This window comes from Budorcas taxicolor, chromosome 2, assembly GCF_023091745.1.
Source record: "Budorcas taxicolor isolate Tak-1 chromosome 2, Takin1.1, whole genome shotgun sequence".
In the NCBI taxonomy this organism is placed as follows: Eukaryota; Metazoa; Chordata; class Mammalia; order Artiodactyla; family Bovidae; genus Budorcas; species Budorcas taxicolor.
This window is the reverse complement of record NC_068911.1, coordinates 152,050,783-152,062,776: the sequence shown is the minus strand read 5'-3', so window position 1 is coordinate 152,062,776 and position 11,994 is coordinate 152,050,783. Positions and strand designations below refer to the sequence as shown.

General features: G+C 58.4%; 2 protein-coding genes across 2 annotated transcripts; one reads left to right on the top strand and one right to left on the bottom strand.

Annotated features, from left to right (window-relative positions):
- Nucleotides 1-155: 155 nt before the first annotated feature.
- On the bottom strand, nt 156-5,295 carry TMEM198 (transmembrane protein 198). Its single transcript, XM_052655277.1, has 5 exons — nt 5,176-5,295; nt 4,658-4,862; nt 1,931-2,506; nt 666-868; nt 156-293 (listed from the first exon to the last, which is right to left on the bottom strand). Exons 2-5 carry the CDS (start codon nt 4,821-4,823, stop codon nt 156-158), a joined length of 1,083 nt encoding a protein of 360 aa, XP_052511237.1. The 5' UTR covers nt 4,824-4,862; nt 5,176-5,295.
- A 426-nt stretch (nt 5,296-5,721) lies between these two features.
- Nucleotides 5,722-11,136, top strand: CHPF (chondroitin polymerizing factor). Its single transcript, XM_052661552.1, has 4 exons — nt 5,722-6,330; nt 7,810-8,383; nt 8,879-9,058; nt 9,447-11,136. The coding sequence occupies exons 1-4, from the start codon at nt 6,017-6,019 to the stop codon at nt 10,704-10,706; spliced, it is 2,328 nt and encodes a 775-aa protein (XP_052517512.1). The 5' UTR covers nt 5,722-6,016; the 3' UTR covers nt 10,707-11,136.
- The last annotated feature ends 858 nt before the right edge of the window (nt 11,137-11,994 follow it).

Sequence of the window (11,994 nt, the reverse complement as noted above, 5' to 3'; positions counted from 1 at the left end):
GTCCCATCTGGTGGCCAAGCCATCCCTCTCCAGGGTGGGGAAAGGAACAGCCAAAGGGCACAACGCCAGGTGGGCTGAGCCTCGGCCCAGCAGGCCTCCCCAAACTGGCAGAGCTGGTGACCAATGAGTGTAGGCGGGCAGGAGCAGCTGGACTGCTATACCCGCACTGGAGGCCCAGAGCAGGCCGTCAGTGGGCCCCGGGACCCGTACTCATAGTCCGCATCTGTGGGCGAGGCCATGAAGGAGCTCAGAGAGCTCCCGGTCTGCCGATCCCGGAAGCTCTGGATGTAACTCTGTGGGAGAGGAAACACAGGTGTGAGAGTGCCACTGCGGAGCCCTGCCCTGAAAGCCACCCAGGCAGATGGCCTCAGCCTGCACCATCACAAGCCTGAGATCCATCCCGGTCCACTGCCAGCCTGAGACCTCACCACCCCCAGAGTCCACAGCCCTGAGACCCTTCCCTGTACCATGCCTCATTAAAACCCACACTCAGGACACCTCTCCCCCACCCATCAGGCCCCTAACTATGGGGGTTATGGTGGTGGACAAGCCCTAGGCCTTCTAGACAGTGACCAGCCCTGGGGAAGGCCCAGTCCTGCTTGGACAGAGAGTCCAACACCCCCTTCTCCCCACTTGGGCTGGAGGGAAGGGCTCGGGGTGCTCACCGGGGAAAGGATGTCTCCATTGAAGCGCTTGATGGGCACTGGCCTACGCCGATAGGCAGGGTCAGGGGGCCCAGGCCTCGGAGGAGCCCGAGAGCCTCTGGGGAGAGCCCTTGGGGGTCTCTTTTTGCGCCGCTTCTCCTTGCGTTCTTCTTGCTGCCGAATCCGCATCAGCTGCACACGTCGGCGCTGCCGGCTGATGACCACTGCAAAGGGTGGGGAAGAGCAGGCTCTCAGAGGCCCACGTATCTCATCTTGCCCAAGCATCCCCGCCCCTTCCTACCTGGGGACTCCGGGCTCCTAGATTCCCCTGGTCTGAAACCTCTCCTCCTTTACTTTCCTGGTCTCCCACTTGCCAGATAGGGCTTCCCACAGGTCTTTTCTTCCAAAGCTCTTTAGGGAAGATTCCTAGGCTCTAGGTATCTCTTCCAGGCTGCTACCCTACCCCTCTCCCAGTCTGGAGCCATAGATGACTCACCTAGATTGGCCAATATCATCTCGAAACTGGACAACTAAGCCTCCCCACTGGCTCCCCTTCTACACCTGCCTTCCCTGATGCTTTCTACACTCGCCTTCCCTGATGCTTTCTACACTCAGCAGCCAGAAGATACTTAATTAGTTTATATACTTCCTGCTAAACTTCCAGTGGCATCTCACCAGCCCTCTAATAAAACCCGGAGTCCTCATTATGGCCCACTGTGGCCACATAGTCGCCCCCCTCACCCCTGACTCCCGCCCCACCTCCTCACCAGGCCAAGCTCATTCCCTCTCAGGCTCTCGCCCTTGCTCTTCCCTCTTCTCTAGCTCTTTGCATGGCTGGTCCCTTATCCTTCAGGTTTCTGCTTAAATGTCAGCTCTTCCATGTGACACCCCTCCTTGGCCACCCTGTCCATATGTCACATTATCCTGCACACCTCTTTCATATCAGTCCACACAATGGGAATTATCTTGTTAGTCTGCCTATTGTCTGTCTCCCTCACCCTGAATGTAACCCTGGAAGGATGGGGGCCTTTTCCGTTTTTGTCTCTGTTGCATCCCCAGATGCCTGGAAGTGGCTTGGCACAGAGCCGCTGTTCCATCTGTTGTTGTGGCATGGACGGTGGCACCGAGGTCCTGCTTTCCCAGACCCTGAGCCAGTCAGCTCTCTGTAACTCAACTGAGGCCTTCTGCTGCTGGTACCTACAGCTCCATCCCCATCCACAACAGCTCAGATCCCCCCACCCAACCACCCATCTCTGTCATGCCCACGCTGGCATGTACCCTCTCACCTTCCGTGTGGGAATCCCGCTCGGCCGTCACCCGCCACTGCACCAGAACGCCCATGAGGCTGAGCAGGGGCCACAGTGCCAGCAGGGCCCAGCTCCGCCAGCAGAGGGGGGGTACAGGGGCAGCCCGCAGACGCTCCACCGCGTAGCGTGCCAGCAGCAGCAGCTCGGCAAAGTAGTCAGCAGCCGTGGCGATGAGCGCGGCACCGGTCACTGCGGTGGCCAGGGTGGTGAGCGGGCGGGGCCAGCGCAGAGTGAGCAGGGCACAGAGCAGGCCGCCCCCCAGCAGCAGCCCCAGGGGGCCCCAGACAGAGCCCGGCTGGTAGTAGGGTGCGGAGCCCAGAAGGGCGGCAGCGGCGAGCAGAAGCCCAAGCAGCAGGCCCACCAGGAAGAGGCCCACACTGCGCACCAGCATGGCCACCAGCCCGCAGAGCAGCCCGATGCCCAGTGCGATGCCTGCGCTTGCCCCAGCACTCAGCTGCGTCTCCAGCACCCGCTCTCGGTAGCACAGCAGGAAGATGACCACCGAGCCAAACAGCAACCCGGTGAGAAAGAGTACTGCCTTGAAGCAACGGTAACCTGGAGGGAAACAGGGGCTAGTGAGAGGCCAAAACAAGGTCACAGGGCTGGAGGTAGGAGGTCAGAGGGGTCAGGAACAAGGAATCACAGGGGAACCAGAAGCAGGACACTAAGCTCAGAGAATTGGGGGTCCCTGGGGTCCTGAGGGCAGCAGTGAAGGGACCACTGGGGTCAAGGAAGGTCAGAGAGATAGGTCATTGGGAGTCTCTGGGAAACAGTCATTGAAAGGAATGTTGGGTTTTTGTAATAGAGATAGTTCATTGTATCAGTTACAGGGTCACTGGCGTCTTTGGGATCATAGAGGTCAGAGAGAGAGGTCACTGGGGTCACAGATAGATGACCAATAAAATCCCTGGAGTCCTTAGGGTGGGACTGTTCAGAGGGATGAGGTATTTGGAAGTCAGAAAGAACTTGAGAGATGAGGTCACACAGGTTCAGAAAGATGAAGTCTTTTCAGGTCAGGGGAATTGACAGATGTGGGATCACTGAGCGTATTAAAGGGTTTTTGAGAGAGGGTAATAATATTGAAGCCAAAAAAATGGAATCACTGAGATCACGGTGGGGGAAACAGACAACGGGGTCATAGGGATTCCCCTGTGTTAGGAGTAGTAGAGAGTCAGAGGGATGGAAGGTAATGAGATAGCTTGGTGGGGGGTGTCAATAGGGTTCACAAGGAGCCATAGGGAGTCAAAGAGGATTATAGGGCAAATAGTGGTGTGGAGTTTCAGAAAAATGGAGGTTATAGGGCCATTAGGCCCAGTAAGGGTACCTGGAAGTGTGAGGGACCCTGAAAAGCGGAGAAGATGGAAGTCAGAGATGGGGGTCAAATGATCAGGGAGAGCCAAAGAGAAAGGTTATAAAAAGGAGAATCAGTGCTAGGAATGAGAGGAAGCACTGGAGTCTAGGAGGTTCTAGGATCAGGAAAAGGAGTAGGGCATGCACAATGTCTCAAAGGGTCCAAGAGCCTGAGAGTGGGAGCCTCCAAGAGCCACAGGGCAGGGAAGCCCAGGAGGATTGGCAGGCTGCATTGAGCAACTGTAGAGGGATTGGGTATAAATAGTGGAGGGGGTGAGGTGACACGGACTCCTTGGAGACCCAGAATGTGTCCTGAACCTATAGAAGGGCTCTTCCTCCTGCCCACTCTGCAATTGTTCAGCCCAGAGTTTGGAGGTGGAAGGAGAGGGACCATCTGGCTTCCATGCCTGCCTACTACCCAGCCATTCTAGGGGGAGGTGTAAAGTCTGCAGAGCATAAGTCCTGCCCTATTTCTGCCCAACCTGGAACTCAGATTTCCAAGCTTCCTTTGCACTTCATCCAGCCACCTGTAATGCTCTGCCTGGAGGCTTTCCCTGGATGCTCAGCCAATAAACCTCACTACCCTATCTGAAGTTCTGTACTTCTTTCAGTAGAGTCACCGGGCACCTACTCCACTAGACCATCTGGCACTTTGGTGCAAATTAGAAAAAGTTGTGCCTTCCTCTAGGCAAAGCAGCCTTGCACCAAGCTCTAGAGTTTGGCAAGTGGAGCATGGACTGGATTTCAGCCCCCACTTGCCTATCCAACCAACTCCCTTGTGTCCTGGACAACCATCTGCAGCAGCACTGATTACTGGAGCCTGCCTTGTATATATATCTCCATGTATGTGATCACCACTTAGCTCCCTCTAATATGTATCGCAGGTATGAATGTGCCAGAAGTCTCTCCCTCATTAGACATTATGCCCTGTGGTAAGGGACCATGTTAACTCACCCTTCTAAATGTTTTTGGTGCCTACCTAGCATAGTGACCCAAACACATCTTCACCACAGTAACTATTATTTATTGAGTGCTTATTATTTTCACAACAACCTCATGTGAGACAAATATCATTGTTTCCACTGTTCCTATGAGAAAACTGAGACTTAGAACAGTTAATGTGCCCAAGGCATTGTAATTAGTAAAGTGCAGAACCACGTTCAAATCCAAGCATGCCTAATTCAAAACCTGTGTTCTCTAGGATCTCGAGTCTAAATTATCTACAAACATGTACGGGATGAAAAAAGAGAAAAGACAGATGGTTCATGGTAAAGTTCCAAAGAAGGTTTGGGGTGCCTCAGAAAAATAACTTGGGGAAACAGCGGGGGGCCCAAGTAAGGAATGATGGGGTCTTACCGAAGAAGCAGTAGACGACTCCAAACAGACAGCACATGACGCAGACGAGCGCCGGCAGTGCCTCGTACCTGCGCTCCAGGGGCTGTTCACAGGGCGCTCCCCAGAAGGCATCATCTGGCTCCGGGGGCAGCAGCTGGAACCGAAGTGTTGCCACAGTGCCCGGCATAGTGCTGGGAACAGAAGGGAGTCACCCTCCCACGTCAGCCTGACAGAGAGGAAGTTGGGGGTCAAGGAGGAGTCCTGGGTCTCCACCAGGATGAGGGTGAGATGGGAGTGGAGAACTAGGCAAAGATACAGTGGACAAAGGAGTGGTGCCCACATTATACAGCTCTGGAAGCATCCCTGAAGTAAGGGACAAAAGACAAAAGAGGGGGAAAGTGTCTGGCTAGAGGGAGCTGGGATGAAGAAGTTAAAAGGTGGATTGAGTTGGGGGGAGATGAGGGCAACGTGCTGCCGGAGAGAAGACAGCCAGGAGACTGGTCTGTGGGCGGCTAAATCTGGGATTATCCAAGATCTACCTGGGCTGGAGGCGACCTGAGCTTCTGAGCGAAAAAGGCTGTGCAGGGGCCGGAGGGGCCGCGGTCGCCGGGCGCTAGAGCCTCCAGCTGACTGGGGTCCGGTAAAAGTCTGCGGTGAGGGGAAGGGGGCTGCTGGGCCGGAGGGACCGGTCCCTGCGCGGCAGCGACGCCGCTCCGCCTCCAACACCGGCTGGCACTCCAGTCCCGCGACGTCCGGGGACTTAAGCTGGGCCTGGGGAAGGGAAAGAAGCAGGAGCAGGGGCTCGGGCTGCCCCAGAGCCGCGGCCCCATGCCCTGAGCCCGCCCGCGGCCTTTGGTGCTGATGGACAGCTCCGGCCTCTGCTCCTTACGTCACTCAGGGCGCACCATCCAGGCAGGGGCGGGCTGCTTCTGACGTCACACGGGATGCACCAACCACGCCGGGGGGGAGGTAGGGGACTCCGCCCCCGACGTCTGCTTCTCCCGCACTGAGGAGGGGGCACTTCCGGGGGTCCTTCCCCTTTAACCTCCCCCTTCTCCTCCCTCTCCGGTAGCTGGAGCCCGAGACCCCACCCCGGGGGCGGGGCCCTTCCAGTGACACGTCGGACAGCGGCGGCCTCGGCGGAGGCTCCCGCGCCCAGCGCCGGGACCCTACGCGGTACGGAGCGGCAGCTGAAGGGGCACAGGAACGCGGCGCAGGGGATTCCGCTCCGGCTGCTGGCGCTGCTCGGCGGGGAGGGAGGGGGCCCGCCCGCTTGGCTCGGGACCTCCGGATCCGCCCCCTCCCCGGTCCCGCCCCCTCGAAGCCTCCTCTTGCTGCTCTGGGGCTGCTCCAGGGCCGGGGGCCCGCGGTCCGGGCGCCATGCGGGCATCGCTGCTGTTGTCGGTACTGAGGCCCGCGGGGCCCGTGGCCGTGGGTATCTCTCTGGGCTTCACTCTGAGCCTGCTCAGCGTCACCTGGGTGGAGGAGCCTTGCGGCCCAGGGCCGCCCCAGCCCGGAGATTCTGAGCTGCCTCCGCGCGGCAACACCAATGCGGCGCGCCGGCCCAACTCGGTGCAGCCCGGAGCGGAGCGCGAGAGGCCCGGGGCCGGTGCAGGCGCCGGGGAGAACTGGGAGCCGCGTGTCTTGCCCTACCACCCTGCACAGCCTGGCCAGGTCGCCAAAAAGGCCGTCAGGTAGGGATTGGACCCGCCAGCCCCACCGCCTGGGAACCGGCTGGGATGTGTGCGCAGCGGAGGCCGCCTGGGGCTGGGTCAGGCCCCGGAAGGAAGGGTCTGACAAGCCAGGAAGTCTTTGGGCCCCGATCGTTTCCGATGGCCCTGCTCCCTGGGAAGGTTTGGAGGCCCCATCCAGACCTGGGCAGAACTCACTCGCCTCTGACCTAAATCTGCTTGACCCCCTGGACCCTCAAAGGTCTTCAGAGCTCACTGAGTGGGTGTTAGGTTTAGAGAAATGACTAGTATATAGAGTGGGTGCATTGAGAGAGGGAAAGAGAAAAGAGAGAACTAGGATTTACCTGTGGGGGCTTCCCTGGTGGCTCAGCAGTAAGAGAATTCGCCTGCCAATGCAGGAGACCTGGATTTGATCCCTGGATCAGGAAGATCCCCTAAAGAAGGCACTGGCAACCCACTCCAGTATTCTTGCCTGGGAAATCCCATGGACAGAAGAGCCTGGTGGGCTACAGTCCATGGGGTCATAAAGAGTCAGATATGACTTACTGACTAAACAAAAACAAGGATTTACCTCTATCTCCTGTTCCTGGGTGGGCACCTGGGAAAGAGGGAGGTTTTTGGGGAAAAGATGATGTACCCATCCCATTAATGCCTCTGCCTATGAGTTGAAATAATTTCTCCTAAGTAACACTGAGTTCAAATTTCAATTCTTCAACTTACCTTCCATATTATGGAAGATAAGTTTCTGGAACCCCTGAGCCACCCCCCCCAAACACATTCACTATGGTGAATGTCAATGTCATCTATCCCTTTACATTATTTCTGTGATGTATTTGTGGCATAATGGCATATTCTTTAGAAATAAGTATGTTCATGATGTGTGTAGTATCTGTGTGCCAAGAATTTGGCTAAGTACTTTAAAGAGATACAATCATCCCATTTTACAGATGAGGCTACCCAGGGTTTAAAAGTGAAAGTGAAGTCACTCAGTTGTGTCCAACTCTTTGGGACCCCACGGACTATAGCCTACCACACTTCTCTGTCCATGAGATTTTCCAGGCAAGAGTACAGCAGTGGGTTGCCATTTCCTTCCCCAGAGGATCTTCCCAACCCAGGGATTGAACCTGGGTCTCCCGCATTGTGGGCAGATGCTTTACCATCTGAGCCACCAGGGAAGTTGAGGTTTAGGTGGGTTAAATAACTTACTCAAAGACTCAACTACTAAATAACAAAACAGAGAATCAGACCCATAATATATCTCTCATATCTGCATGGATAATACTATCTCCCTTTTAAAAGCACTTGGGTAGGTAAGGACAATAATTCCCTTAAATCCTCACGACCCCTAGAACAGAGTTATTCTATCATAAACGAGGAAACAGGCCCAACGAGGACATGACCTGCTAAAGCCTATGTATGCTACCCTCTGCCTGCCCTACTTGTCTTTTTGATAACCTTGTGCCATCTTTCCCCCACCCCCAGGACCCGCTACATCAGCACGGAGCTGGGGATCAGGCAGAAGTTGCTTGTGGCGGTGCTGACCTCACAGGCCACGTTGCCTACGCTGGGCGTGGCCATGAACCGCACGCTGGGGCACAGGCTAGAGCGTGTGGTGTTCCTGACAGGCTCGAGGGGCCGCCGGGCACCACCAGGTATGGCCGTGGTGACACTAGGCGAGGAGCGGCCCATTGGGCACCTGCACCTGGCACTGCGCCACCTGCTGGAGCAGCACGGCGACGACTTCGACTGGTTCTTCCTCGTACCCGATGCCACCTACACCGAGGCGCACGGAGTGGCGCGCCTAGTCGGCCGCCTCAGCCTGGCAGCCGCTGCCCACCTCTATCTGGGCCGGCCCCAGGACTTCATCGGTGGAGAGCCTGCCCCAGGCCGCTACTGCCACGGGGGTTTTGGGGTGCTGCTGTCGCGCACACTGCTGCAGCAGCTGCGCCCCCACCTGGAAGCCTGCCGCAATGACATTGTCAGTGCGCGCCCGGATGAGTGGCTGGGCCGCTGCATCCTTGATGCCACCGGGGTGGGCTGCACTGGCGACCACGAGGTAGGAAGAGAAGCCACCACCCTGGTGCCTCCCATCTGGGCGTGGGCACTTCCCCCTGAGAGGCAGAGGGGGTGGTTGGAGATATAGGCCTGGGTTTCTATGCAGTTCCGTCACTTTCTATCCCTGTGACCTTGGGTAAGTACTGAATGTCCTGAGCGTCCTCATCCATACCAATGGAAATAATTATTTCTCAGGCTTGTTATAAGGATTAGAAAAAATAAGGGAGGCTTGCACATAGTAGGTGTTTGGTATTGGCCATTATTATTTTATTTGAGCCCCTGGACAGCTCTGAGATAGGACACATGCCTGTTCCACAGATGAGCTGGCAGAGGCTTACCCAAGGTCACACAAGCTCACAACTGGTCAAAGTAGGCCGACACCCACAGAATTCTGACCCCAAGTCCACAACAGGTCATAGGATGGAGAGATGAGACACACACTATTGCGGGGAAGGCACTGTCCTTTCATATTTCCCACTTCCCTTCCTCTCCCCAGGGGGTCCACTATAGCTACCTGGAGCTGAGCCCTGGGGAGCCTGTGCAGGAGGGGGACCCTCGTTTCCGTAGTGCCCTGACTGCTCACCCTGTCCATGACCCTGTGCACATGTACCAGCTGCACAAGGCTTTTGCTCGAGCTGAGCTGGAACGCACATACCAGGAGATCCAGGAGTTACAGGTATGGTCTGGGCTGGGGGTGAGGGGTAGGGAGTCTGGGGGGTGGGGAGGGTAGGAGGTGGAGGATAGGGGATAGGGGGTGAGGAGTGGAGAGTGGGGTTTCCTAAGAGGTCTCAGAGATCCAGGAAAATTAAAAAAATTAGCACAAGAATCAGAGCATCCCTGCTTTCTGGTGCCTGTCTGCTTCTACCTTTTCTGAGGAGCCTCTCCAATTTAATTCTTAGGCTGCCTCCCATCTGGGGAAAGGACAGGTGGGAGCACTGAGTGGGCCGAGGTTGGCAAGGGACTGGGGACCTGTGCTGAGTGCCACGTGCTGCCTGCCCAGCCTCCTGGCTGCGAGCTGGCTCCTGTGGTCCACACCTGGCTCACGGCCTCTTTCTCCAACCCAGTGGGAGATCCAGAACACCAGCCGCCTGGCAGCGGATGGGGAGCGGGCGGCCGCCTGGCCAGTGGGCATTCCAGCGCCGTCTCGCCCCGCCTCCCGCTTTGAGGTACTGCGCTGGGACTATTTCACAGAGCAACATGCTTTCTCCTGCGCTGATGGCTCCCCGCGGTGCCCACTGCGTGGGGCTGACCGGGCCGATGTGGCGGACGTTCTGGGGGCAGCTCTGGAGGAGCTCAACCGCCGATACCACCCGGCCCTGCGGCTCCAGAAACAGCAACTGGTTAATGGCTACCGACGCTTTGATCCTGCCCGGGGGATGGAGTACACACTGGACTTGCAGCTGGAGGCGCTGACCCCCCAGGGGGGCCGCCGGCCCCTCACCCGCCGGGTGCAGCTGCTACGGCCACTGAGTCGCGTGGAGATCTTGCCTGTGCCCTACGTCACCGAGGCCTCGCGTCTCACTGTGTTACTCCCACTGGCCGCAGCCGAGCGTGAACTGGCCCCTGCCTTCCTGGAGGCCTTCGCCACAGCGGCGCTGGAGCCTGGAGATGCTGCCGCAGCCCTGACCCTGCTGCTGCTGTATGAGCCCCGACAAGCCCAGCGGGCGGCCCATGCTGATGTATTTGCCCCTGTCAAGGCCCATGTGGCAGAGCTGGAGCGGCGTTTCCCTGGTGCCCGGGTGCCCTGGCTCAGCGTGCAGACAGCTGCACCCTCACCACTGCGCCTCATGGATCTCCTCTCCAAGAAGCACCCGCTGGACACGCTGTTCCTGCTGGCCGGGCCAGACACGGTGCTCACGCCTGACTTCCTGAACCGCTGCCGCATGCATGCCATCTCTGGCTGGCAGGCCTTCTTTCCCATGCACTTCCAGGCCTTCCACCCGGCCGTGGCCCCACCCCAAGGCCCGGGACCCCCCGAACTGGGCCGCGACACAGGCCGTTTCGATCGCCAGGCGGCCACCGAGGCCTGCTTCTACAACTCCGACTACGTGGCGGCCCGAGCACGGCTGGCAGCGTCCTCGGACCAGGAGGAGGAGCTGATGGAGAGCCTGGATGTGTACGAGCTGTTCCTGCGTTTCTCCAGCCTGCACGTGCTGCGGGCGGTGGAGCCGGCGTTGCTGCAGCGCTATCGGGCGCAGACGTGCAGCGCGCGGCTCAGCGAGGACCTATACCACCGCTGCCGCCAGAGTGCGCTCGAGAGCCTCGGCTCCCGCACGCAGCTGGCCATGCTGCTCTTCGAGCAGGAGCAGGGCAACAGCACCTGACGCCGCCCTGCGCCCCCGGAACCCGGCAAGGCGGCACCCCGCCCCGCTCCTCCCCCAGCCACCTGGAGCCACCTGCCAGACTCGCAGGATAGGGCTGGCCGCAGCCCCGGGCCCCAGGGGCCCCTCTCTCTGGCTTGGGGTCGCCCTCGGGCTCAGAGCAAGCCTGGGAAGAGGTACCCTTGGAGCCACCTCTTTCTGCCCCAAATTCCGTCTCCCTGGCCCCTTGACGCTGCTGATTCAGGCTGTGGCCTCCGAGTATTTATGCAGTGCAGTCTGCCTGACGCCAGCCCCACCTCCTAGGGTCAGCCCAGGGGGTCTGGGCTGCAGATGAGTTGTTGGAGAAGGGTAGCTGAGAGAGGAGGGTGGGGCATCTCCCATCTTCTCCCCTCTGCATTCCTGATGAAGCTCCCTGACTTTAATAAACTGGCTGAGTGTGGACTAGTGGTGCTTGAGTCTTTGAAAGGTGGGCGTGGGGGCAGGGAGGACTGAGGATGGAGGCTCCCTGGTGCTGGCTGGGGCCAGGATTTCCTCTTCCAAGGGACTGAGTCATGCGTGTGCCCTGCCACGCCCCAGCTCCCAGCTTAGTCACATATACACACAGAATTCTTAATACCTCTTTATTCCCAATTTTGTCAGCACTTTATAAAACCAGATCGGAAGCAGAGAGGCCTGAGGAAGCCCCCTTTCCCACCCCCAAGCTCCGCCAAGGTCTGGAAGAGCTACTGCTCCCTGTGGCGCAGGCTTCGGGGAGTGCAGTTGGGGCAGGGGAAACTGGGAGCTGGGCCAGGCTGGCTGGATCACCCACTCTTCTGCCGAAAGGGGAGCCGGGTCTGAAGCAGGGCAGGAAGCAGGACCAGCCCAGCTGTCCTGAGTCCTGAGGGGCTTGGCCTCTCCTGCTGACACTGCAAGGCTGGGACCCTGGCTGTCCCTAAACCACCCACCCCTATCACCATCGCCCCACCCACCTTCTACATCAGCACCCTATCCCCACCCTGTTCTCCCTGAATATATACAAATGTACAGAGGGTTCCACGCCTGCTAGGGTGGGCCTCATCCTCCTCCTCCCTCCTTCTTCCCCTACCCCTTCTCTCCTCCACAGGGGCCCACGTCCTAGTCTCCAGTTCTCCCTGGTCACCAGCCTGGGGGTGGAGGGTGTGCACAAGAGGAAGCCTTGTGCAAAGCAGCTGGCGCCAGGGTGAGTGAGAGTCCCCACCCTTCCAGTGGGCACTGCCCTCGCTCCCTAAGCCTCGGGCCCCCACTCCCCTGGCCTCCTGTCCCGGGAGCCGGA

Excerpts from the sequence above, each read along its gene's own strand:
- TMEM198 (XM_052655277.1), bottom strand. The coding sequence starts at position 4,823 with ATGCCGGGCACTGTGGCAACACTTCGGTTCCAGCTGCTGCCCCCGGAG. Across the intron at positions 2,507-4,657 it reads AGTCGTCTACTGCTTCTTCG|GTTACCGTTGCTTCAAGGCA; the intron begins GTAAGACCCCAT and ends GTTTCCCTCCAG. Across the intron at positions 869-1,930 it reads GCGGGATTCCCACACGGAAG|TGGTCATCAGCCGGCAGCGC; the intron begins GTGAGAGGGTAC and ends CACCCTTTGCAG.
- CHPF (XM_052661552.1), top strand. The coding sequence starts at position 6,017 with ATGCGGGCATCGCTGCTGTTGTCGGTACTGAGGCCCGCGGGGCCCGTG. Across the intron at positions 6,331-7,809 it reads GTCGCCAAAAAGGCCGTCAG|GACCCGCTACATCAGCACGG; the intron begins GTAGGGATTGGA and ends CCCCACCCCCAG. Across the intron at positions 8,384-8,878 it reads GCTGCACTGGCGACCACGAG|GGGGTCCACTATAGCTACCT; the intron begins GTAGGAAGAGAA and ends TCCTCTCCCCAG.